Source organism: Lissotriton helveticus, chromosome 1_1 (assembly GCF_964261635.1).
Source record: "Lissotriton helveticus chromosome 1_1, aLisHel1.1, whole genome shotgun sequence".
NCBI classification, from domain to species: domain Eukaryota; kingdom Metazoa; phylum Chordata; class Amphibia; order Caudata; family Salamandridae; genus Lissotriton; species Lissotriton helveticus.
In genome coordinates, this window is record NC_136057.1 from 584,005,063 (window position 1) to 584,031,509 (window position 26,447).

Genomic DNA, 26,447 nt, shown 5'->3' on the forward strand with positions numbered 1-26,447 from the left:
CGCAGCCCCCATTCCTCCCCTTGTTAAACCAGGTTGTTTTGTGATACATCATTTTGATGTCTCCACAATACCTTCTGGGCACTTCCCTGTCGCAGGCACCTGGCCAACGCACTTAAGTGAGGCACTATTTTTCTCAGGAGACTTGGGGTAATGCTGGGTGGGAGGAACATTGGGGCTGCCTGAGATTCCAGAACGTTTTCTCACAGAAATGCAAGGGAAATGTATTTTTTAGGCAACATTGGAGTTTTGCAAGGAATTCTGGCTAAAAGAACCAGGTGAAATCCCCACAAGTCACCCCACCCTTGACTCCCCGTGTGTGTCGCTTTCAAAGATGTGTGGGTTCAGTAGGTTTCCCAAGGTGCCAGCTGAGCTGGGGCCCAAAATCCACAGCTAGCCATCTGGTAAAAAAACAAACATTCTGAAGGGTGAAATATGAGGTCTCCTAGGTCACGTTTTGGGATGTTTTGTGTCGAAGGCACCCAGTCATACAAGGGTGGTACCATTTTTATCATGAGACATGTGGGAATACAGAATAGTAGAACATTTGTTATTACCAATTGAATATCTCTATGTTTGTGCCTATCAAATATAAAGGAAGTGTGGAACACAGAAGGCTTTTTACAAAATGCCCTCTGAAAACCCTCAGTACGGGTACTGATACATTCAGAGATGTACAAACAACTACTGCTCCTAAACTCAGTATCTGAAATACATTTAAGAAATACAGAGTTTCCTACAAACCCCTGTTCCATTCTTTTTTTGTAATTTATCATATGAACTGCCGTATAGTCGGTACACAATGAAAAACCATTGTAAGGCGTCACTCGGTTGCTGGCTGTGGGCACCTCGGGTTCTTGGAGAACCTACAAGCCCTATATATCCCTGCAACCAGAAGGAATTAGGGGGAAACAGTATATTGCTTTAGAAAATCTGCCTTAGTAAGAAGTTACAGATGAACAGCACAAATGGCTGTTTTTCTTTCAATTCAATTTCATTTTATTTAATTTTCAACTGTTACATTTTATAGCAAAACCTTAAAGGATCTACACAAATGACCCATTGCTGAAACCAGAATTTTGCCTTTTTTCAGAAATGCATAGCTTTCCTGAATCCACCATCGTTTTCATAGCCGTTTCAACCACAATCTGGAAGGAGTTGAAAGCACAAAAAATGGTCCATCTCCTAGTAAAATGCCAAAACTGTGTTAAAAAATGTGGTTTTCTGAATCAAGTCTGCCTGTTCCTGAAAGCAGGAACGATGGTGATTTTAGCATGCAAACCTTTAGTTGATGCCATTTGCAGAAAAAAAGACATTTTCTTCTGCAGCACCCCCCCAACCCCCCCCCCCCCACCCGAAAACGAATTTGAGCCATATTTTGGCTAATTTCTCAGTCCCCTCCAGGGGTTTCAATTCTTGTGTCTTACATTATCTATAATCTAGCACCACAAACATTGCCATTGATGTGTTTTGTTCTTGTGGGTTTATCTTCTAACTGGAACCATCTGAGGAGGAATCTTGACATCATTCACTGTATATCAAGTGCAGGGTGGCACCATGGTGAATGGTATGAGTCACCCTTTCTCAGCACACCCAAGAATGAAGCTTGAGAGACCTTTGTAGTGTCCAGTCCTTCAAACATGCAGGTGCACTATAAGACATAAAATCCCACCTGTGCTGCTGCTTCCCACAATGTGCCAAGAATTGCATTACTGCAATTGTTCTATTACCACTATACTGTTCAATAGTGTTCCATGCCACACCAGAGGTAATAAGTGCTACATAAATAAATGCAGAGCAATGGATACCAACAATATGCCAATAATTAACACCATACTGCCAGGGCCACCATTGTGGTTTGGGTGGTCACCCCATGGTTGGACACAATAAGGCAATAAAGCATTCTGATAGACCAGCATAATGCCAGAGATAGGCACAATGATACCATGGATGTCCGCTATTTGCTAGCAGTATGACTGGGCTAGCAAATTATATAAGGTAGGTACCATGCTACTTATGCTCACTGGTGGCCAGGAATTACCACTGTTGTGCAAGCATTTTTTTTTGAGGTACGCAAAGCTGCCCATAAATTGGAAATACATACTAGCCTTATTTTTAACACTAGCATTTGTGCAATCAGTATCATCGTGTGGACACCCATATGTTGCCAAGAATAATCACCACTGTGTGAGAGCAGCATTTTACCAAAGGTGGGAAATTGGAATTGTTCAATGGATGGCCACATGTTGAACAGAATTACCATCCTTATTATGGCAAGGCAGGAATTTTACCAATGTGGGTAATGGGCACCATCCCATGAATACACACAAGCTACCAAGAATTACTATAACTGTGCGAGGGCCAAAAATTCATCCACTGTAGGCTGTGTACGCGAAACACTCAGACGGTATAAGAACTAATCAAGTTGTGATGTTGTCAAAGGAAAGTTTGGAAGACTGTAGCCATCACAAACATTTTTGGTGGCATTATTCATCATAGGGCACCTCCTAAGGCCCAAAAAAGCAATTATTAATGTGGGCTGTAACCCTGTTCAACAGGGGAGCTCTTATGTTATTCAGTTTTCGAGGGCTTATGATGAATAGATGTAGTGAGGGTACAAATACATGGTGGGGAAGATGCTGTGCCTGTTGCCTTTCATACAGAGCTATGATACTGTTATAAATACCTTATTGAGGACTAAAAATCTTCATTCACGTCCCCATATGGTATCATTAAAATGAAGGGGAATAAATCAACCATATAGAATTATTCCTCTTCATTTTATTTTTGCTATAATATCTGTATTAGAGTTGAAAGGAACAACTTCTGCCCCACCATTTAGGTTTACCCTCATCACAACTTCTCATCATATGGAAAGGGACAAGAGGAAAGAGCAAGGCAAGAGAATGTGCCCCTGAGAGGTGGAAAATGGGAGGGAGCCATAGAGTTTTCTAAAGGCCTCATTACTGTCTGTGTGAGGCGCTTCAGTGCTGTAGAAGTTCTCCCTATGGTGGGGGGGATTCGTTTTCAAACATGTTTATCCTCCATTTTAGGTAGAGCCTGGGCAGCACATGCACTGCTCTGCAAGGCATGCTGTATGCAGGTATGGACTTGAAGCTCAGCCCATTTTCTGCCCATCTTTTCAATTGGCTCCTGTTACTTTTGTTTCTAAATGGTTGCTTTTGATTAATGAACGGGCTTAGCAGTCCCCCTTTAGCACTCGCTGTCTGCATTTGTAACCTACCATGAGGACAACTTTTTACTAGTGTTGTTAATGGTCTGTTTTATCTACAGTCTGTGAGCACTATTTTCTTAAATGATTCTCCCCTATGGCAGGCACGAAGTGCTTAGTGCTGCACTACGGTTTCAGCACGGCGGTCACTTTAAAAATGTTATTACCAATAAGGCCAACGTGCACCATTTCATCCAAGTCATTTTTTATTTGGCAGCACGGCACGCTCTAATTTTCTTCGGAACTTGCTGCTTTTTATATGCATTGTTTATTTATTTTGCTAACGCGGCATGCTTTTACTATTTGTGTCGCACGCCTTTATTTTCTTCAGAACTTGCCCCATTTTACATGTATTGTTTATTTATTTTGCAAGTACAGCACGCTTTTACTACAGCGACCTCGCACCTTTTATTCCCTGCAGAAATAGCCAATGGCGGCCGCAAGCCTTTTTTAACAATACCCCCCTAACAATGGCCGCTGGAACCGGAAGAAGGCATTTCTGTGGCAACCAGCAGCTGCAAGAAGTCCTGTTCGGAGTCAGATTTCACTTCTATGGGTAAGTAGAAATGCTAGTTGTACCAAGGGGTGTGATGGTGTTTTCTCTTGTGTTTGCTCTACTATAATGGAGGGACCGAAGTTTGCTACACATACACATCTCTTCGCACCACATACATGTTTCTTCGCGCCATATGCTGGCAGCCGAGCCCTACTTCTCTCAAATCATAAAGACCGATAAGAAGAGCTAACTGCAACTATGTCTTTGCAATGAAGCAAAATTCCAGTGGGAATATGGCATACAAATATTTGGCAAATCTGTCCATGGCGTGGCAGATTTTCAATGCATGTTTTAAAAAGTTTATTTAAGTTAATAATACTACTTAAGGGGCCTCTTGCGGACTTGGGAGATTTTAAATATGAGCAGCAAAGTTAAATAATAGTTGGCTTGCACATTGCTTATCATACTTAACTATATTATAGCACCTAAACACAAAGCTCCCCTCCACTCCACAGCCCATGCCAAATGCATTTAGACTGCTCTTCCAATTACAAAGTCATCTTTTGCTCAATGACCATCAATTACATAGCTAAGTGACTAAGCCAAAACAACGTAGCCACATACATCCACTAAACTCCACACATAAAACGCATAGGTAAAACACGTCATTTACAAAAAGACCTATTGCATTGCAAATGCTTGTTAGAAATGCTATGGGTAAAACACTTTTTTTTAAATCTACTTCTATGGTTTTTTTCACTGCCAGAGTAACAAGACATTTTCCTTCTTGATGATGTAGAAGCATGCCTCTTTATAAAAGGACATGGTGATGCCATTGATGTAAAACTGAGAAATGTAAGAAATGTAACATACCATCTATAAATTGGTGCTAAACCACAGACAATAAGGAGAGAATAACAATTCTTATCAAGCTAGGCCAGCAGAGTTCACTGGGCTCAGCTCCTACATACAGATTTCGGTCTCAGTGCGCAAGCGATGCATGCCATTCAACTACATCAGACTATTTATCCTGGCTCCCAGTGAATGCAGGTGCTTTAGCCTTTGACCATGCAGAGGGTTCTGGATGAAGAGTTTTGCTTCAGGCTACACACTTTGCATTGTCCTGCGGCACCCATCTCTGGAAACAGGGATCTCTAAGTTAGTACTAGCTCTATAAAGAGTTCTCTGAGAACAGGGCACAGTCATTTGTTACACATTTAGCTATGCCACCCTATATGCTGATCATTTTGGTTATACATGGTCCTTGTATGAACCGTTCAGTGGAACAAGAACAGGGAGGCAGGAACAATAAAAGACATGTGTAAAGAGGAGTTGGATAAAGCATTATGGACTTATGTCTTCCATAAACTATGATTGGTGGCAGAGAAAATGAAGTGCTTTTATGAACCATCCATCTTTATCCTGCCAACCTGAGCACCTATTTCCTGTTCGGGCTGGACTGTTCCCATGAGGCACAGGGTCAAGACTGATTTGCATATAGCTGGGTCTGAGCTGAGGTTTTGAAGTGAGCTAAAGAATGATGATGGATTCAACCCAGATCTGTGACTGGGGGTGAGTGTCTGAAAAGTTTCAGCACTCCGTCCATCATCTCCTTGTGTTTGCTTTGTTTGCCCTAAGTTGGCAGGGTATGCCCAGACATGGGTCCCCTTGCTCACTTTGCCACTGGATTCACGCTAGCCTGGCTGATGAAGGGTGTTACCTAGACACCGGTCCCAGGATGCTTGTTTCCGGTTCAGGGAAGACGTGGCTTGGCATTTCGGGCTGGACTGTTCCCATGAGGCACAGGGTCAAGACTGATTTGCATATAGCTGGGTCTGAACTGAGGTGGTGAAGTGAGTTAAAGAATCATGATGGATTCAACTCAGATCTGTGACTGGGGGCGAGTGTCTGAAAAGTTTCAGTACTCCGTCCATCATCTCCTTGTGTTTGCTTTGTTCGCCCTAAATTGGCAGGGTATGCCCAGATGGCGGACCCTTGCTCACTTTGCCACTGGATTCAAGCTAGCCTGGCTGATGAAGGGTGTTACCTAGAAACCGGTCCCAGGATGCTTGTTTCTGGCTCAGGGAACACCTGGCTTGGCAGTTCGGGATGGACTGTTCTAATGAGGCACAGAGTCAAGATTGATTTGCATATAGCTGGGTCTGAACTGAGGTGGTGAAGTGAGCTAAAGAATGATGATGGATTCAACCCAAATCTGTGACTGGGGCTGAGTGTCTGAAAAGTTTCAGTACTCCATCCATCATCTCCTTGTGTTCACCTATTTCCTGTGGCAGATAATGCATCACACAGAAAAGGAGTGTCAGTGAATTCCTCATCCACCAAGACAAGACATACAAAGGTTGTCTACTGGTGGTAAGAGCATCTGCACTAGATATTTTATAGTCATAGAGTGCAGCACAATATTCCTCTTCCACAACACCATACAGTTGGACCGACTGTACTTGACCACCTTCCTGAGAATAGAGATATCTTAAGCTACTTATTAGTTACAGTTGGATACCCTGCAGAACACAAAAGTAGAGAAACTACTACATGGCAGTACTCCTTAGCATGTCCTACCTGTTATTACTATGGTACAGAATTTGAATCTACAAACAGCACAGTAAGCACATTCCTGATGACAGGTATAAGGTGGTGTGATTAAGCTAAAAGTCCATGAATCTGGTGGACCACTTTACATTTTCCATTATTTAATCAAGTCCTGAGTTAATGGATGTACTCCTTACAGCTCCATGGCTAAGGTGTGGAAACAGGTGACAACTCTTGATCCTGAAGGAAGTGGACGGACAGAGAAAGTAACACTGGCCTTCACTCTCTGCTGGAGTGCACATGTGGTGCAGGAGCAAATGCCAAGAATGAACAAAGTGCCAGAATATGCTATGAGGCTATCAGAGGAGGTGAGGGCCTTTTTGTGCTCTAGTATTTCAGGATGAACTAAGCATGTGCACTTGATGAGGCTTCCCCACTTTCTTACTGTTGGAGTTAGCAGACGAACCTACAGGACCAAGCTGAAAATGTAACAGACTCTACCCACAGGAGTAGCTAGACTACACTCCCTGCACTAACCTTCTAATGCGTTTTCCCCAATGCTGAAATCCAATGTCTGGGAGTTTCTATGCACCCTTTGCACCTCATGCAAACTAGGTTATGGTTCCTAAGCTTCTTCAGCTATTTATATTTTTTAGGTTAAAGCGACCATACAGCGCAGCTCTCTGGTTGTGACCTTCGTTAACGCCTTATCTAGTACAGACTATCTAGCTGCAGATACCTTACCTTAGAATTATCCGCACGCATCAGACTGGTTTCAGACATTTGTCATGAGCAGTATCCCTTCATGCGGGTAGGTGGCGTCGTTCAGCTCTGCGCGGCATTCATGGTGTCATCTGAGCCAGAAGGATTATGTTTCTTACCCTGTAAGCATCTGTTCTTGGCATGTAGAGCTGTAGATTCACATGCTTAGCATACTTCTGCCATCTAGGGTTAAGTCCGGATGTTTGCAAGTTGTTTTTCTTCGAAGAAGTCTTTCGAGTGACGAGGTAAGGTGACTCCACCTTTTGATGATAGTGCGCATGGGCATCTACTCCATTGTTAGATTGTTTTCCCGCAAGAGGATGAGTATGGAGTAAGTGAGTGTAGTAAAGAGATGTCCATGCATATATAATGTAAATAAAGAGAACTGCAACAACTACAGGTGTCTGGGAAGGTGGGAGAGCGCATGTGAAACTACAGCTCTACATGCCATGAACAGATGCTTACTGGGTAAGTAACATAATCCGTTGGAGGCAAGTGTGCTGTAAATACACATGCTTTGCATAGACTATATAGCAGTGTACTCCCAAAGCGGTGGCTAACCAGTAGATGTTTCAGTTGTCTAGAAAAGTGTCTTTAGCACTGCTTGTCCTACATTGGCTTGCTGGTGTTCTAACACATCCACACAAAAATGTTTAGTAATTATGTGTGGTGAGGACCATGTTGCTGCTTTACAGATATGAGCAATAGGAATATTACCTAAAAAGGCCATAGATGCCCCTATTTTACGAGTGGAATGCGCTCAAGGGGGTATAGATAAAGTTGTTTTAGATTTAGCCTAGCAAGTTTGAATGCATTTAACAATACATCTGGAAATGCCTGATTTAGAACTAGAATTGCCTTTGTGAGGTGGAGCAAATGTAACAAAAAGTTGCTTTGTTTTAAGAAAATGTTTTGTCCTTTCAATATAATACAATAAAGCTCTTCTGACATCAAGCGTGTGAAGAGCTCTTTCTGCTACAGAAACCGGTTGGGGGAAGAACGCAAGTAACTCAACCGATTGGTTAATGTGAAAAGCAGAAACAACTTTAGGGAGAAATGTAGGGATGGTGCTTAGAACTACCCGATCTTTATGAAGCTAAAAGAAGGGTTCTTCTAAACTCTCCTTAATGAAGTGATTGCAATGAGGAAGGCAACCTTCCATGAAAGGAACTGCAAGGGACATTTGTGTAAAGGCTCAAAGAGTGGACCCATGGGTCTTGTAAGTACAATGTTAACATTCCACACCAGTGCCAGGGGTATTTCTGGTGGAATGACTCCTTTTAAGCCTTCCATAAAGGCCTTAATCACAAAAACGTTGAACAAGAATAAATGCAAATATGCAGCGATTTCTGCAAGGTGCAATCTAATAGATGTATAAGCTATACCAGATTGTTATAGATGCAGAATGTAACAAATAATGTTTTGAACGGAAGCATCTAAAGGATTAATTTTGTTGTTATCACAATCGATAACAAAACGGTTCCATTTTGCTGCATAACAAGCTCTGGTGGTAGGCTTGCTTGCTTTCTTTTAAGATATGTATACAGTCAAGGTGACAGATTTAAATATCTAAACTCTATGATTTCAGGAGCCACATTGCTAAATCGAGCTTTTTTGGGTGCCTGATTTTTCTATGGCTCAGTATGAGAAGGCTGGAGTAGAGATGCAGTTTTTGATGTGGAACCACTGATAGTTCTAACAGTGTTGTGAACCAAGGTTGATGAGCCCATGTGGGGGCTACTAGAATCAGTGTGAGTGATGTTTTCCTGAGATTCTGAATCCGCAACGGGAGGAGTGGGAGAGGCGGGAAAGCGTAGGCAAATATCCCCGACCAATTCATCCATAGGGCACTGCCTTTGGAGAGAGAGTGGGGGAACCTGGAGGCGAAGTTTGGGCATTTTGCGTTGTTCACTGTGGCGAACAGATATAGATCTATGGGAATCCCCATTCTCGAAAATATGGAAGGAGAACTTGGGAATGAAGTTTCCATTTGTGTATTTGCTGTCTCCGTCTGCTGAGGAGGTTGGCAATTGGATTGTTCATCCCTGGAAGGTGTTCTGACAGGAGATGAATTCTGTGATGGATTGCCCAACTCCAAATGGTCTGAGAGAGGTGCGACAGTTGGAGAGAGTGTCCCCTCCCCCCCCCGCCCCCCGTTTTTGTATATAGTACATAGCTGTCATGTTGTCTGTGCGGACTAAGACAACTTTGTCTATGAGGTGACACTGAAACGTTTTGAGTGTTAGAAATACTGCTAAAAGCTCACATAGGCACTACTGCTATGCATGACGCCATCATCCCTAGCAATTGCATGAAGATTCTGGCTCGTTATTTTTGGTTGGCCTGAAACTGAAGTAACAGAACTTGAATATTGAGAATTTGGAGAGGCCAGGCCTTTTTGACTGTCGAGAGTGGTTCCCAGATAAGATTGTGTCTGTTAAGGCTGCAGGTGAGACTTTGATAAGTTTCCCATGAAGCCCAATCTAGCATGACCTGAGTGTGTTGTAGACACTTTTGGCGTGTACTGCCTTTGATGAGCCAGTTGTCTAGGTTCGGGATGACGTGGGTTTGTAGTCTTCTGAGATGAGCTGCCTCTACGGCTAGATATTTGGCAAACACTCTTGGGGCAATAGTTACTTCGAATGGGAGTACTTTGAATTGACAGGGTTTGCCTGCTATCACAAATCGGAGGAATTTGGGATGAACTGGATGGATGGGAATGTGAAAGTATGCATCTTTTACGTCCAGTGTGGACATAAAATCGTCTTGCTGTAGAAGGGGAAGCACCTGTTGAAGTATTACTATATGAAAATGTTCTGAGAGTATGTACTGGTTTAGCACCAAAATGGGTCTTAAGGAGCCGTCCTTTTTGGGAATTTGAAAATATAGAGAATAAACCCCTGAACCTTGGCAGTGTAACGGAATTGGTTCTATGGCTCCTTTCTGTAAGAGGGATCGCACCTCTTCAATAAGTAATTGTAAGTGGTCTGACGACAGTTTGTAAGTGAGAGGTGGAATGTTTGGAGAATCAGTGGTAAGCTCCAGGCAATAACCATGACGGATAATGTCTATCACCCATTTGTCGGTTATTATGGTCTGCCAAATGGGGAGAAACTGTTGAAGTCTTACCCCGACAGGTGTTAAGTAATCAGGGGAAAGTGCGGGCAAGTCACTGTTTGTTAGGGTAAGGGGTGTTACGTGTTGAGGCGCCTCTACCCCTACCTTTCAAAATATTTCCTCTATACCCTCCTCTATAAAAACCTCTAGAGGGAGAGAATTGGGTATTGCTTTTATAAGTGGAAGCTTTTGGGTCTGAGGATGTGGTTTGTATAACCCTCCTCTGTTAAAAGAACGACTAAAGGAGCCTCTATTTGATGAGGACTGGAGAGCTCCCATGGACTTTGCCACTTTGGTATCTTTTTTTATTTTGTTTTAGAGATTGGTTGACTACAGGACCAAACAGGTGTTCTTTGTCTAAAGGGGTGTTTAAAATGGATTGTTGAACCTCAGGTTTAAAACCTGAAATCCTAAGCCATGCATGCCTTTTGAGGAGAATGCTGGTATTTATCTCCCTAGCAGCAGTGTCAGCAGCATCTAAAGCACATCTAAAAGAAGAGTTAGAAATATGTTTGCCCTCTTGAACTAACTCTACTGCTTTGTTTTTGTGTTCTTCTGGGAGATATGGAGCGGCTGTTTCATCTCATCCTAGTGTGCTCTGTCGAACCTAGCTAGCAGGCCTTGTGTATTTGTGATTCACCAATGATTAGCAGCTTGAGCTGCTACACGTTTGCTTGAAGAATCTATGAGCTTAAATTCTTTATCCGGGGGAGGAGCGTCACCAGAAGTTTGCGAATTAGCTCTGTTGCGAGCTTCAGACACAACAAGGGAGTCAAAAGGCAGCTGACCTTTAATAAAGATAGGATGGCGAAGGGTTGTATTTTTTATCAACTCGAGGAGTCAAAATGCATGCTCGCACGGGGTCTTTGAAAATGTCCTTTGCACGCCTCATCATGCCCTTCAGCATAGGGCGTGTCTGACTTGAACGGTGTGCGGCACCAAGTGTCTCAAATAAAAAGTCCTCTTTTAATGACTCCTTATGTAACGTCACTCCATGGTACTCTGCTGCTCTAGCAATGAGTTCCTGATAAGCCACATTATAATCAGGTGGGGAAGGCTTTGCAGGGTAAAGGTATGGGTCATTGTCTAAAGGAGGGTTAATGGTGTAATCCTTCCATGAGTCTATAGGTAAATTAATATCTTCCTCATCAATATCCCCCTCTTCAGACTGTGAAAGGAGAGACACCTGAGGTGTAATGTGTAAAGGATCCAAATGAGGAGAAGAGAGTGGAAATGGAGGGGTTGGTGGAGCAGGATAAACAGGGCTGGTAGCAACATCCTTTTTCTTCTTTAAAGGATCTTATTGTGAGTGTCCTGAGAAGGAAGCTTGCGTTTAACTGGAGCTTTAGCATAAATATGTCCAGTGTCAGGATTGATATAAATCTTCTTTTGTTTGGGATCCAGTTTGGGGTGAACAATGTCTAAATGACGGTCAGAAGGTACAAAACTGCTGTCTTTTGATTTTGGCACCAAAGGTTTCAATACCGGGATGGACTTTTATGAGCGGAAGGTTTTGTCCCTTAAATATGCTTTTCTTTCGGTGTGGAGGATTTTGGCTCCGAACCAGATTTAAATTTCGGAACTGGAAGGTTTCTGATCCGAAGAGAATTTCGGTCGACTCTGTCCCGAACCAGCAGGCTTTACTATCTGTTTTAATGCCGAGCCGGAAGGCAGAGTGTCGGAAACATCTTTTCGGGGCAGACCTTGGCCAGAGGTGGTGCTGTTGCCTTATGACCTTTGAGTATGGGCTTAAGGGGAAATGGGTCATTGGTACTCACGGCACCATGTCCCGAAGGCACGTCTTCAGACTCCATGTCTATCTCGAGCTCCGAATCAACTCCGGAAACAAGATGGCTTCTTCTTCTTTTGCCACCGACGCTTCGACGTCATCATGCTCGGATTCTTCACCGAAGATATCCGGAGTGTGCTGAATATTCTGATGTTGCATTTCACGACATCGAGCCCATCGATCCCAAAGAGTCTTTTTGGACCAAAGCAATTTACAAACATTGCAGTTGTCTTCCTTGTGCTCCGGAGACAAGCACAAATTACACACTTTATGTGAGTCGGTGCGAGGATACTTAGCGTGGCACCAAGGACAGAATTTACACAGCATCCATTCCATCGACAGAAGACCGGACCGGCTCAGTCAGGTCCAAAGGCTGCCCACGAAGTTTTTGATAAAAAATTAAAGATTTGTTGACCAAAACAATGCGCGGAGAAGTGGGAAACGTGTACAAAACAATACCGTTGAGGGAGGAGTGGATTGCGCACCGAAGGAAACCTGAAGAACGATTACAAACCAGAGAGCAGCAATACACGTCCGAACCCAATGGCGGAAAAAAAAAACTAACAATGGAGTTGATGCCCGTGCGCATTATCACCGAAAGGAGGAGCCACCTTACCTCGTGACTCAAAAGACTTCTTCAAAGAATAACAACTTGCAAACCATCGGACACAACACTAGTTGGCAGGAATATGCAAAGCATGCGTATCAACAGCACACATGCCTCGAACATGACAACTGCGAAGCCTACATAGGTACCAACAAAGCACGCTGATGTCAGCTACTTTTTGCAACTTTCCTTGCCAGAAGCACGGAGCCCCGGAGTACACTGACCATTGGTGTGAAAGGAGAAAGCCCTGTCCCTAGAAATCCGTTCACACAGTGGGAAGGATGGGTGGGTCGATAAGGAATCTGCAGCTAGATAGAGTCTCTACAAGATAATGCGTTACCGAAGGTAAGTACCTTGTTCATCAGATAGAGACTTTTAGCCCCAGATTCCTTACCTTAGAATAGATATCCAACCAATACCTCCCCAGAGGTGGGTCTGCGGCCCAATTTCACATGAGGCAGTTTTGCAGGACCTAACAGGAAAAATGCCCATCCTTACGGACCGGACTGTCTAAGCAGTAATGTTTAGTAAACGTCTACAAGGAAGCCCATGTTGCTGCTTGACAGATGTCCAGGACCTGAACTCCACATGCTAATGCAGTGGTGGCCGCTTTATCTCTGGTGGAATGCGCAAGTAAACCCTCTGGGGGTTGCTTCTTAGCCAGTGCATAGCAGATCTTCGTACAGAGCATGATCCATTAGGAGATAGTCTGTTTGCGCACAGCCTGACCATTCTTCACTCTGACATACCCCACGAAAAGTTGGTCACCCACCTGGAACTCTCGAGTGCGATCAAGGTACAACAACAATGTACTTTTTGGGCCCAGACCGTGAAGTTGTTCCTCTTCCCTGGAGGGATGGGGCAGAGCACAAAAAGTAGGAAGAGTGATGTTTGGCCTATGAGACATGGAGTGACAACTTTCGAAAGAAAGGAGCCCTCGTACGAAGCAGGAGCTTGTCTGGGTTGATGTTCAGGTAAGGAGGTATGGATGGCAAGGCCTGAGGCTCACTGACTCTCCGGGCAGATGTTACTGCAACAAAGAAGGCCGTCGTCATGGTAAGGAGCCTGGGAGGACAGTTACATAAGGGTTAAAAAGGAACGTAAGGACCAGATTAAGGTCCCATTGAGGCATAACAAAGGAAGAAGGAGGAAACATATGTTGCAAACCTTTCAAAAACCTATGTACAATAGGGGATTGGAAAAGAGAAGGTTAGTCAGGCAACTGCAGCAAAGCAGATATTGCAGAAAGATAGCCCTTTACAGTGCCCAGAGCAGAGCCCTGCTGGGCAAGGGAAAGGACAGACAGAGGAACCTGAGATAGGAGAGCAGAAAGAGGGTTAACTTGTTTCTCTGACACCATGTCACAAATCTGCTCCAATGGCAGACATACACTGTCTTGGTGGAGGGGTGCCTTGCTGCCAGAATAACACCGCAGATGTTGGGCGGAAGGTCGAAAGCTGTCAACTGTCCCGCTCCATCTCCACGCAATAAGGCAGAGGGCAGACAGGTTTGGGTGGAGAACCCTCCTCCTCTACTGCTGTAACAGAAGATCACCCCAAAGGAGCAGCCTGATCAGAGGACCGATGGCCATGCTCAACAACTCCGAATACCAAATTCTGTGCCCAATCCAGCACCACAAGGATGACTTGGGCCAGATCTTTCCTGATCTTCTTGAGAACACTGGGTAGGAGTGGTATGGGCAGAAAGGCGTACAGGAGGTCTGAGCTCCACCTGAGATGAAATGAGTCCGCAAGCGAGATTGCATTGGAAAGTCCAGCGCGCAGAACTGCTAACATTGCACGTTCTCGTCGGTGACAAAAAGATCCAACCAGCTCTCCTCACTGTTGAAAGATACCTTGCACCACCTCCAGATGGAGATGCCATTCGTGATCTGCTAGGCATCTGCAGCTCAGTTTGTCCACTCTGGCGATCAGGGAACCTGCCAGACGTGGAACAACCAGGGATATTCCGTGCTGCTCCAGTCATGTCCAGAGAGGCAGGACCTCGACCCCACACCACCCTGTTTGTTGCAGTACCACACGGCGGTGGTGCTGTCCAATCACACCTGCATCAGCCTTCCCTGTATGGACGGTAGAAAGGCTTTCAATGCCAATTGGACAGTGTGATGTGGAGTTAGGATTCCGCCAGAGATTAGAGTCCTCTGGTCTCCACATCTCCCATAGGGCTGTCCCATCCCAGGAGTGTTGCTTCTGTCCCTATTGTGAGATCTGTTTGGGGAAGGGAGCGGGGTCTGCCGCTGATCCAGTTGTGGTTCGTTAACCACCACTCCAGGTCTTGGGGGTTTCCTCTGAGATATGGACCATGTTGGAGAGATTCCCCTGGTATTGGGCCCACTGAAACTTCAGGTCTCACTGCAGAGCCCTCATATGCCAATGGGAAAGTTTCACCAGCAGGTCGCAGGAGTGCAGGAGGCCATGAGGCCCAGCAGCCTTTGAGTCAGTATCACTGACATCCAGGACAGGGGCTGAAGCATCAGCATCATAGCCTGAATATCCTGGACTCGAAGTTCAGGAGGTTAGGCCTGAAACTACACAGTGTCCTGACTAGCTCCGATGAAAGGGAGCGTCTGAGAGAGAGTCAGATGTCACTTCAGCACATTGATAGTGAACTCCAGTATATGCAGGAGGTTCACCGTAGTCAGGAAGATTGAGATGATTGCCTGGGGTGAGCATGCCTTCAATAGCCAGTTGCCGAGATAAGGAGACACTGGCATCCATTATCTCTGCAAATGAGCTGCACACATAGCCATAGCCTTGGTAAACACCAGAGGGGCGCTGGTGAGGCCAAAGGACAGCACATTGAACTGAAACTCTTCGTGGCCCACCCCGAACCGCAGGTAACACCCGTGGGCAGAAAGGATGGGAATGTGGGAAAACGCGCCCGGCAAGTCCAACGCTACCATCCAGTATCCTGGGTAGACAGGACCTGAGCAAGAGTGAGCATTTTGAACTTCTACTTATTGTGGAAAAAGTTAAAAGAGTGCAGGTCTAGAATAGGACAATGGCATCAGTTCTTTTTGAGCACCAGAAAGTAGCAAGAAGAAATGCGTTACTTACCTGTAACTGCAGTTATCCAGTATTGGTATCTTTCATAGATTCACAGGCCTGAATCATTCCCCGTCGTCTGGGTGGGAGTCCCCGGTATATAAAAAGAGTAATGTCATATAGACATATACAGAGTAATAGGCCAGAGGCCTCTCATTAGTAACATATCCATGTCCTTTTGTAAAAAGGACCAAACTTTGGCCAAGAGCCAATCAGATATCACCACCCTCTAGAACCTTCCTGGAAGGAGCCCTAGTCCCTCAGTTTTTCGTAAGCACAGTGCTAAGTAGTACCTACTGAGAGAACCAAGGTGAGCCATTCCAGGGGAGGTGGGTGGGTTGCATGTGAATCTATGAAAGATACCAATACTGTATAACTGCAGTTACAGGTAAGTAACGCATTTCTTATCCAGTATTATAGGTATCTTTCATAGATTCACATGCCTGAATCAGAGTAGCAAGCAATAACCAGCACATTTCTTAGAGAACAAGCTGTAAAATCACATGATAATAGAATATCAAACATGAAATACAGTAAGTAATACAATACTCTAAACATAGAGAAATGTGCAAGAAGGTATTAGGATGGAGGGATGAAAGGAAGAAGGCTCACCTCTAGTGAAATAGATGGCGTAGCACCGCTTGACCCACCGCTGCATCCTTCATCAGCTCTGAATCCAAGCAGTAGTGCTTGGTGAAGGTATGAGGTGTCTTCCATGTCGCCGCTCTGCATATGTCGATGATGGGTACCCCAGCGAAGAGCGCCATAGAGGTGGAGACCGCTCTAGTGGAGTGGGCCCGGACTTTAGAATGCATAGGATGTCCTGCCTGCTGGTGGCAGAAAGTAATGGCTGCCGAGATCCACATTGAGATGGACAGCTTTGTCAATGGAAGACCTTTCCTGGGCCTGCTAAAGGCAATAAATAGTTGGTTGGTTTTTCGAAATTGTTCTGTTCTATGGATGTAGAACTTCAGACATCTTTTGAGGTCTAAGGAATGGAGAGAACTTTCCACTGTGGTGCTTGGGTTCGGGAAGAAGGACCGCAGAACTATAGGTTCATTCAGGTGAAAGTTGGATGGAACCTTTGGTATGAATTTAGGATTAGTTCTTAAGATAACTCTGTCCTGTTTGAACTGTAAGAAAGGATCTTGAATGGAGAAGGCTGGAGCTCACTCACTCTCCTTGCTGATGTGAGCGCTAGTAAGAGAGCTGCTTTCCATGATAGATATTTGATGTCAGCTTTGTGTATTGGCTCAAAGGGGTGTTTCATTAACTGAGCCAGTACGATGTTGAGCTGCCAGGTGGGTGGCAAAGCCCTCATTGGAGGGAATGTCCTGAACAATCCTTTCAGAAACTGCTTGATCAGTCTATTGGACCAGAGAGAAACACCAGACGAAGAACGCCTATACCGAGATACAGCCGCCAGGTGAACTTTTATTGAGGCGTGGGCCAATCCAGAGTGAGCCCAATGAAGCAGATAAGGCAGGATCTGTGCTGGCGAAGATTCAAATGGGTGTATCCTGTTTGTCTAACACCATATACAGAATCTTTTCCACTTCAGGGATTACGTCTTATTGGTACTGTCGGCCCGGGCCCGGGCCAAGACTACCCTGGATTCTTGAGGAATGTCTACGTTCAGGAACTCTCTGTACTCAGGAGCCAGCATATAATTTGAGAGATTGTGGATCCGGATGTTGGACTTGCCTGAGGTTCATTGTCAGGAGAGTCGGGCTTGGCCTGAATGGAATTGGCGGTTCCAGTGACCGGAGGTGAAGTCCCGTAAACCAGTGTTGGCGTGGCGACGCCGGGGCTATCAGGATTAGGGTGCAATGCTCCGCCTTCATTTTCCTGAGAACCCTGGGAATCAGGGGAAATGGAGGAAATGCTTAAGCGAAGACGTTGCACCATGCCATGGAAAATGCATTCCCGAGAGACCCTTTCTGGGGATGCCAGATTGAGTAGTATTGGCATTTTGCATTGAGTTGTGTCGCAAACAGATCCTGGTGAGGTTTGCCCCAACGGGAGAATACGGAGTTGAGAAGATGTTGATCCAGCTCCCACTCGTGGCAGATGGAACGTTGCCTGCTTAGAGAGTCCGCCAGGGTATTGTCTGCCCCTGGGACATACTCTGCCCGTAAAGAAATATTGTTTTAAAGCAGCCACTCCCAAATACGTTGAGATTCTAGCGACAGCGTCAGAGATCGAGTTCCCCCTTGTTTGTTCTGATAGTGCATTGTGGTGGTGTTGTCCGTTCTCACAAGCACTGGGGAATCCTTGATCCGAGGCAGGAATGCTCTTAGTGCCAGGTAGACTGCCCTCAATTCGAGAAGGTTGATATGCAGCTGCTTTTCTGTCTGAGACCATAGCCCATTGATCTGGAGTTCTTGCAGATACGCACCCCATCCCTCCAATGAAGCATCTGTGGTGATCACATGTTGAGAGATTGGTAGTAGGAATGGAAGGCCCTGGTCCAGATTTTGAGGTTGAAGTCACCAGTCTAGGGCCTGCACAATGAATGGAGTGGTCCGGATTAGATTGTCGAAGGATCCTGCACACTGGATCCACTGAGTGGATAGTGCCTCCTGCAGCGGCCGCATACGAAGACGGCAGTGTGGGATCAGCAGGATGTTGGAGGACATCATCCCCAATAATGACTTGTACAGGCGCACCGTGATGGTCTTCTTGGCCTGAATCCGGGCTGCTAGAAACCTGAGTTTGAGCTGACGTTCCTGTGAAGGAAAGGCATTTTCCTGATCCGTATCCAGGACTGCCCCCAAGAAAGTGAGGCGTTGGGAAGGCTGAAATACAGACTTTTCTTGGTTGAGAGTAAGTCCCAGGATTTCGAATGAGTTGCAGACAGGCGTCTGAGGACCTGCTCATGCCTGCGAAAGTAGGTGCCTTGACGAGCCAGTCGTCCAAGTAGGGGAAGACTTGGTGATGGTGTTGGCGAAGATATGCTGCCACCGGAGACAGACACTTTGTAAAAATGTGAGGAGCCGATTTCAGTCCGAAGGGCAGCACCCTGAATTGGTAGTGTCTGCCCACCACCGCAAACCTGTAGAATTGTCTGTGGTTTTTGTGGATCGGTATGTGGAAATAGGCGTCTTGGAGTTCTAAAGACACAATGAAGTCTTTTGAATCGAGGAGCTGCAGCACCTCCTGAATGGACACCATAAGGAATGACTGTTTCTCGAGGTATCCGTTGAGTTCTCGTAAATTCCAATATAGGTCTCCATGTTTTCTCCTTCTTCCTTAATAGGAAGAATCGGGAATAGAATCCTTTGCCTTTCTGATCCCGAGGCACTTTTTCTATAGCTCTTTTGTGGAGCATTATAGAGAGTTCTTTTTGTAGGAGATGTAGATTCTTGTGGTTCATTGGACGTGGAGGATTCAAAGGAGGAGTCTCCACAAACCCCAATGAATGTCCGAACTGGACTAGCTGAAGGACCCAGCGATCCGTTGTAATCTGCTGCCAATTGTGGAGGAAAATTTAGATTTTTCCTCCAACTGCGTAAGGTGGAGAAGAAATGGAGGCCTGCGGTAGAAAAAGGTCAAATTGCCTTCTGGCTGTGTCTTTCTTACCTCCGCGTCCAGGAAAGGAAGATTTATTGTATGATGACTGATTTTGATGCTGCTGCCTTTGTTGGTACTGGGGTTTGTACTGATGGTTTGAGTTGTACGATGATTTGTACCCCTGATAGCCACCTCGTGAAGGTTGTCCTCTTCCTCTGGAGCCCCGAAAGGAAGTATTTCTGAACTGAAGAGTACCTAGGGCTTTCGCGGTCTCAGTATCCTTTTTAATACCTTGTAGCATGTCGTCTATGTCTTTCCCAAACAGTAGCTGGCTATCGAACGGCATGTCCAATATCTTGGCCTGCACTTCCGGTCGGAAAGATGTGGCCTTAAGCCACCCTTGGCGCCTTAGGACCGCAGCCCCTTCCAATTGTCTGAATCCTGTGGAGGCGATATCCATTCCCACGTCGATCATTTCAGAGGCTGAACGTTCGCCCTCAAGAAGGATCTTTTTTGCTTCTCCTTTTTTGGTCTTCTGGGATAGTACCCAAATATGGAGCAATATCCGCCCACATTTGGCAGTTGTAGCGCCCTAACAGGGCTAAGGAGTTAGCCGCTCGTACAGTGAGGGCCGAAATGGATGAAAACCTTTTGCCAATGTTATACAGTTTACGACCCTCTTTATCTGGTGGCGCAGTCAACGCCGCCGATGGATTAGTAGATTTACGCTGCGCAGCTTGGGTAATGACAGAGTCTGGTTTTGTGTGTCCTGTAAGGCATGCAGGAGCAGTGTCAGGAGCCTTATACTTTTTGTCGAGCCTAGGTAGGACTGGAGGCAAAGATGAAGGATTCTTCATTATTTTCACCCCCTGATCCCAAATATACTCAATAATGGGAATGGATCTCACAGCCTTTTGAAATGGCTCTTTAAAGTCATACAGGAAACAATCCTGAGGTTGTGTGGTCATTTGGATTTTGAATCTTGAAGCAGCCCTTTCTAATATGTTGTGGAACCCTCCGATGTCTTCCGGAGGCGAGTCTGCCTGTGCTTGGTCAGGGGAAGCCGGAGCTGGAATAAGGTATTCATTCCATTCGTCTTCCTGCAGTTCTCCTTCCTCTTGCTGCTCGCCCCCGTCCTGTGCTCCTCCTTCCTCTTCTTCATCAGAAGACTATAAAGGAGGCAAATAAGCAGTGTCCAGTTGAGGCGGCCTAGGGCGAGGTGGAGGGGTAGGTATCACAACTGGCGGTTGCGGCCCTACTGGAGGAGGCGGATTGGAAGGAAACCGCTGCTTATAAACCGCAATGAGAAATTGTAAATCCGTCACTATGGATGCTGGAATACACACCATAGGTTCTGAAGGTGGAGGTGGAGAAGAGTGATATTCCTCCTGGAAATCCATTCTTTCCTGATCCAGGTCTTCACACTCTGAACTTTCATGGATTTTAATGTTAAGTTCTGATGTGTTGGTAGCAGTCTGAAACAGTGAGCCATCCTCAGAACCCTCCGTGTCCAACAATTGAGCCAGCGGCAGTGGCTGGACTCTACTTGGTGAGGTCAATTCTGGCGTTAAAGTACACTTAGTTATCCTGAAGTGTGTATACGAGTACTTCAAGGAAGGCAATCCTGTTGTCCGTGAGCCCGTCGACGGTATGGTCGTCGATGGGGGAACGTCGACGGTTATAGCCGGCGTTGACGGCGGCGTCCTCGTCGACGATGGAACTGTCGACGGCATTGTCGTCGACGGTGTTTTGTTCGTCGACGGCAGCGTCGACGCTGGAGACGTCGTCGATGATCCCGTCGACGGCTTCGTTTTCGTCGACGGTCTCGTCAACGGCCTTGTCGACGATGGAACTGTCGACGGAGGCTTCACTGACGTTGACGAGGATTCTGGCGACGATGAAGAAGGTTTCATCGACGTCGATGGGGCTTTAGTCATCGACGATGAATTTTGTTTCGTCGACGAGGAAGCACTCGTCGACGGAGGCTTCGTCGTCGATTTTTTAACTATTATTACAGACGGAATGGACCTACCCGTCGACGACGAGGCTGAAGTAGTCGTCGACGTTGAGGAGAATGACGATGCCATCGATGTGGAGATTGTTGTCGTCAACGTTGTTACAGTCACCACTGAAGATGTCCTGACAGGCTTTTTGAAGGTAGTATCCTGAAGAGAAACCTTCTCAGCCATGGCCTTTGAACGAACCTCTGAAGACTTGGGTGTCTTCTTTTGAGGTGGCTCCAAAGATGGTCCTGGGGATAACGTTCAAGGCCTTTTGGGAGAGGAATGAGTACTTTTGATGGAACACTCACTCTCCCCTGAAAAGACAACCCGGTCCTTGTCTTTAAGTCTCTGGAGCCAGAGCAGCAGGCGTCCCTCTCTGTCCTTCAGAGTTTTGTCGAAAAAGTGCGGCAGACCTTGCAATCCTTTGCAGAGTGGTCAGGGTAGAGACAGTAAAGGCAGTCTTCATGCCTGTCATCAATATGAAGCCTCTTTTTCCCACAAGAGGCACAGGATCTAAAGAGACCTTTTTAGGAGTGTCAGCCATGATCAACTGAAAAACTCCTCACAGAGAACACATTTCTGAGAGAAAAATATTGAAAAAGGTAAAGAATACCAGAAAAACTGAGCAGAGCTCAGAGGAGACTCCCTTAGCACGACGTGCGGTAGAACATCTGAGGGACTAGGGCTCCTTCCAGGAAGGTTCTAAAGGGTGGTCCTTTTTACAAAAGGACATGGATATGTTACTACTGTAAAATGTAAATGTAAATGTAAATGTGAATGTAGTATACTTGTAAAGCGCACAGCTGCCCCAGCAACGGGGCTCCCGGCGCTGTATAACGCTGTGGAACCCTTCCTGGCTCTCCCTGTGGGATGCCCCTCCTGGGCACCTCCAAGGTGAAGCCAGGCATCCCAGTGTTTTTGGGGCCGTTGTGGAGATTAAGCAAGCTATTGCCCAGAGTTGCAGCGTGGGACCCATGATTAGAGTAGGTGCTGAGGCGAGAATTATCGAGTCCGCGCACATTGAGCCCAAGACCCTGCCGCGTCGGGAATTGAACCCTGGTCCCGGGCCTGATCTCTGGTTCAGAGTCTGCCGCTTCTAACCAGTGAGCCACACTCCTCCACTAATGAGAGGCCTCTGGCCTATTACTCTGTATATGTCTATATGACATTACTCTTTTTATATACCGGGGACTCCCACCCCGACGACGGGGAATGATTCAGGCATGTGAATCTATGAAAGATACCTATAATACTGGATAATAAAAACAACGACCCATTTCTGACACTGGCACTTTCTCTATGGCTCCTTTAGCCAAAAGGGTAGTCGCTTCCTGGTGGAGAAGAGATAGGTGGTCCTTTGAGAGTCGTAGGTAGGTGGCATGGAGGAGTAGTTTCGAAGGGGCGGGAGAAACCCATTCAGAAAATCTGCAAACCCCATCTGTCTGATGGTATGGCCTTCAGTGGGGCAGGTGATGGTGAACCCTGCCACCCTCTGGGTGCCTATGACGGTAAGCGGCAGACTAGGCGGATTGGGAGGCGGCATTTACAGGGGGTTGGTGGACTTCCCCGATCGCTGGCCGGGAGGAACTGTATCCACGACCACGCAGAGGCTGGAACGATTGCGTGCTGCAGTATCTGGGCGAGTAAAGACGTAGCTGTATGCCCCCTCTGTGGCCGCGAAAGGTGGATTGAGGGTTATGAGGGGCCATAGAAAGGCCCAAGGGCCTGCCCATAGACCTGCGGGCCTTAAATCTAATCGTGCTAATCGTGTTATCTCCATGCAAAGCACTCTGATACCCTCGAGGATCACGTTCGCGCTATACAAAACTTTCTAAATAAATCGCTCCAGTGCCGAAACCACCTCGTCTCTGAAAAGATGGGAGTCATCAAAGGGCATGTCCATAAGTGAGGACTGGCCATCCATAGAAAAGCCAGAAGTCCTCAACCAGCGTGGGGTCTCCGAGCATCTGCAGACAAAACCTCTCTGCCAAGTGAGGGAGGTATCCTGGCTGATGAGGGGTGAAATCGGTCTTGTATTGAGCATCCTGATTTGATCACAAAATGTCTAGTTTGATTGATTTGAAGTGAATAAAAATAAGAATGCAATTTTTGCTTATGTTCAGTGATTCATTTGAATGTACACCATTTGACCTTATGTCTGTACCTTCATTAACTGTATACCCTGTGATCGAAATCCTGCTAGGCGCATGTTGTGCACTCAATAGAGATGAGTTTTTCCATCATTTGAAGTATTTTGCAGACAGGATAATTCTTTTCTTCTAGTGAGTTGGTGGTGCTTAGTCCACAGTGAATGGTGAACTGGGCTGCATCCCTCCCATCGGCAATAGACTGGGAGAGCATGTCCTGTGCCTTAACCAGGACCGTATGTAGCACCTTCACAACGATGTACCACAGAGATTGGGATTAGCGGCCCGAAAGACATGCAGCGTTCACTGATCGCAATGCCAGGCTAGTGAAGAAAACATTTTCTTATAAAAGCTGTCTAGCTTCTTGGATTCCTGATCTGGCAGTGCAGTTGGGAATGCACCCGGATTTACATGAGATGTGGAAGCGTGGACCACCAAGGTCTCCAGAGTGGGGTGAGGAAGTTTGGGTCTCCAGAGTGGGGTGAGGAAGTTTGGGTCTCCTGGAGTGGGGCGCGGCAAACAGGCAATCGTCCTGTTCACAGGAGCCCCGTGCTGGGTTTGAATAAAATCAAAAGCAGGATGTCAGCAAATGCTTCATTGAAAGGGAGAAATGGTTTTGATGAGGACACTCCCTGCTGAAGCACTTCCATCATGACACTAGTCTTGACTGCTTGCAAGGGCAAGCTAAGGTCCAAGAGCTTAGCTGCCCTCCAGACAACCACTGCGAAGTGAGCTCCTCCTCTGTGGCCACTAATCATGTTCACTGACTTCACCCAGATCCTCACACTTGTTCTTTATAAGGCTGGTATTCTTCAGGGTCCAGCGATCCCTCACTCAAGACCTTCGGATGCATGGTGCGGCAATGAGGGCAGGCCCGCTGGAAGCACCAGAGGCATACAAAGTGCGGGTCAATCACTGACATTCGTCGGTGAAAGGCGCCACAGGGCTTGAAGCTGGCCTTTTTTATGACATTCCTGCCACACCAGGAGGTAAGCCTCAAAACAACTTTGACAAAACGTTGACAAAACCTGTAGCTCTTTCCGGATCTGTGCATGCTGGCTCGCAAAGAAAAGAACTGACAGGAGCCTGGGTGGTGCCTATATATAGGCACCGCAAACGTCACTTCTGGCGCCAACAATGCCAATGATGCCACACAGAGCCGAATTATGCCACCTACCAGTGAGCAGGGGTACTGCTCACGAACCTTTTCTGGATCCAGTCTGACAACTGGGGATACTTCTAAGGTGAGGAACCTGTGGCTAAAAGTGTCTATCAGATAGACATTGTGGGCTTACAAAGAAAATGTAGTCGGCCCATTGCTTACCTTTAGGTTGGCAAACTGTCACTCATTTGCCTGCTTTTTACTTGATATAAGAGAGATGGAAATGTAGAGAACCTGTGCACATATACACACACACACACACACACACACACAAAGACAGAGGCGGCTTCAGTTTCTGATCACTGTGGTTAAATGTAACATTTTACTTACAGGTGGGTTAATCTCATATAGTTCCTTGTTTTTAGCAATTGTATCGTTGATTTTTTTCTGCATGTGAGAAATATGCTGTTCATAAGAGCCATCATTTGGAGTCTTGCCAGCTATTTGGATGCCACCAGGAGCCGGTAACGCAGTCAAATATACAGCTGTAGCAGACTAAAAAAATAACAATAAATAAATAAACACTTCATTAACAATTAAGCAAGTGAAAAGTATTAATAACATGATCAAGTAGCATGTACCAACGTCATATCTGTCAACAATCCTAAATATTTAGAATTCTAATCTTCTGACTGACCGTTATCCTTGGTAACGCCCTTTCAGGTGGCTAATCTAAGTGCAGAGTCCTCCTCTTTGAATCCTTCCAGTTACGAGAGTACAGGAAGCATTGGAAAAGCTCCTGCGCAACAGGAGATTGCACCATCCAACTCCATGTCGACTCCACACTTCCCCTAGCTGTAATGACACGGAGCCGCATACATGTGCTACCCATGCGCACTGATTTCAGAATATCACTGTATTTTCACGCCCTTACATGCGGAGCAACTGACAACTGGGAGATGACAATGTGTCAAATCTAAATTTGAACTTTTTAACACCAAAAGTAAATTAAACAGACTAGGAAGTAGAATGGCCAATGAGGAATCCAAGGTTAGATAAAGTATCCACCCAAAAGAGTGCTACCAAAGCCCTTCCTGTAGACCGGAGATACGATAAATAATGCCTGGTGAATGTGTGGACGATGCCCATGTAGCAGTCTGACAGATATCCAGAATAGGAGCCCTCAACCAAGCAACGCAGTAGTGGCAGCTGTGGCCCTGGTGGATAAATAGGATGATTCATTTAGACACGGTTCACTTTTGGACAGACTTCCCTTTTTTCACATCAGCAAACTCAATGAAAAGGTTTGCTTTACAGACCGTGCTCCCAAGTTCATATTAATACAGACACTAAAAGCCTATTTGTTGTCATGCGTGTAAACGGGGTTGGCAGAAAACAGTGGACGTGAATGGCAAGATGGCCGACACTGCCCACTTGAGCGCATGCGCAAAGGACAGCGCATGCGTAGGAGAATAGAGGGCGAGATTTAAGCCCTCCTCTCCGCCCCGGAAACGCTTTGCGTTCGAGCCAGTTTCCTGTATTTTTCGTCCGGGTCACAGTGGTGGCGTCCGACGAGGATCGTCGGGTTTCGGTATCGTGAGTAAAGTGCTTGTTGTGAGTCTGAAGTATTGATTGTGCTTTCTTAGGAATGCTTTCCTGAGATTGTTTGTCCATTTGGCACGTTTATATTTAAGGAAGATTTAAGTTTAATTCAAAGCCCTCGCATTGTAATGTAAATGTAATGTAAATGTAAATTGATACTTGTATAGCGCACTACTCACCCGCAAGGGTCTCAAGGCGCTTGTACGAATACCGCTGTGGAACCCATCCTGGCTTTCCCTGTGAGGTGTCCACTCCTGGGACCCCCAAGGTGGAGGCCAGGCATCCTTAGCGTTGTGGGGGCCGTTGTGGAGATTAAGCAAGCTATTGCCCAGAGTTGCAGAGTGGGACTCCATGATTGGAATAGGCACCGAGGCGAGAATTGTCAGGTCCGTGGAATTTTGAGCCCAAGACCCGCCGAGGCGGGGAATTGAACCCTGGTCCCGGGCTAGACCTCTGCATCAGGGT

At 46.0% G+C, this 26,447-nt stretch overlaps 1 protein-coding gene across 8 annotated transcripts in view; it reads right to left on the reverse strand.

Annotated features, from left to right (window-relative positions):
* C2CD5 (C2 calcium dependent domain containing 5) overlaps window positions 1-26,447 on the reverse strand; it is a 1,003,795-nt gene that overhangs the window by 370,924 nt on the left and 606,424 nt on the right. For all 8 annotated transcript variants that reach the window (XM_078674090.1, XM_078674088.1, XM_078674089.1 and 5 more), the window contains one exon: window positions 24,771-24,935. In XM_078674090.1, coding sequence (XP_078530216.1) covers window positions 24,771-24,935 — 165 coding nt within the window. The remainder of the gene's footprint in view (window positions 1-24,770; window positions 24,936-26,447) is intronic.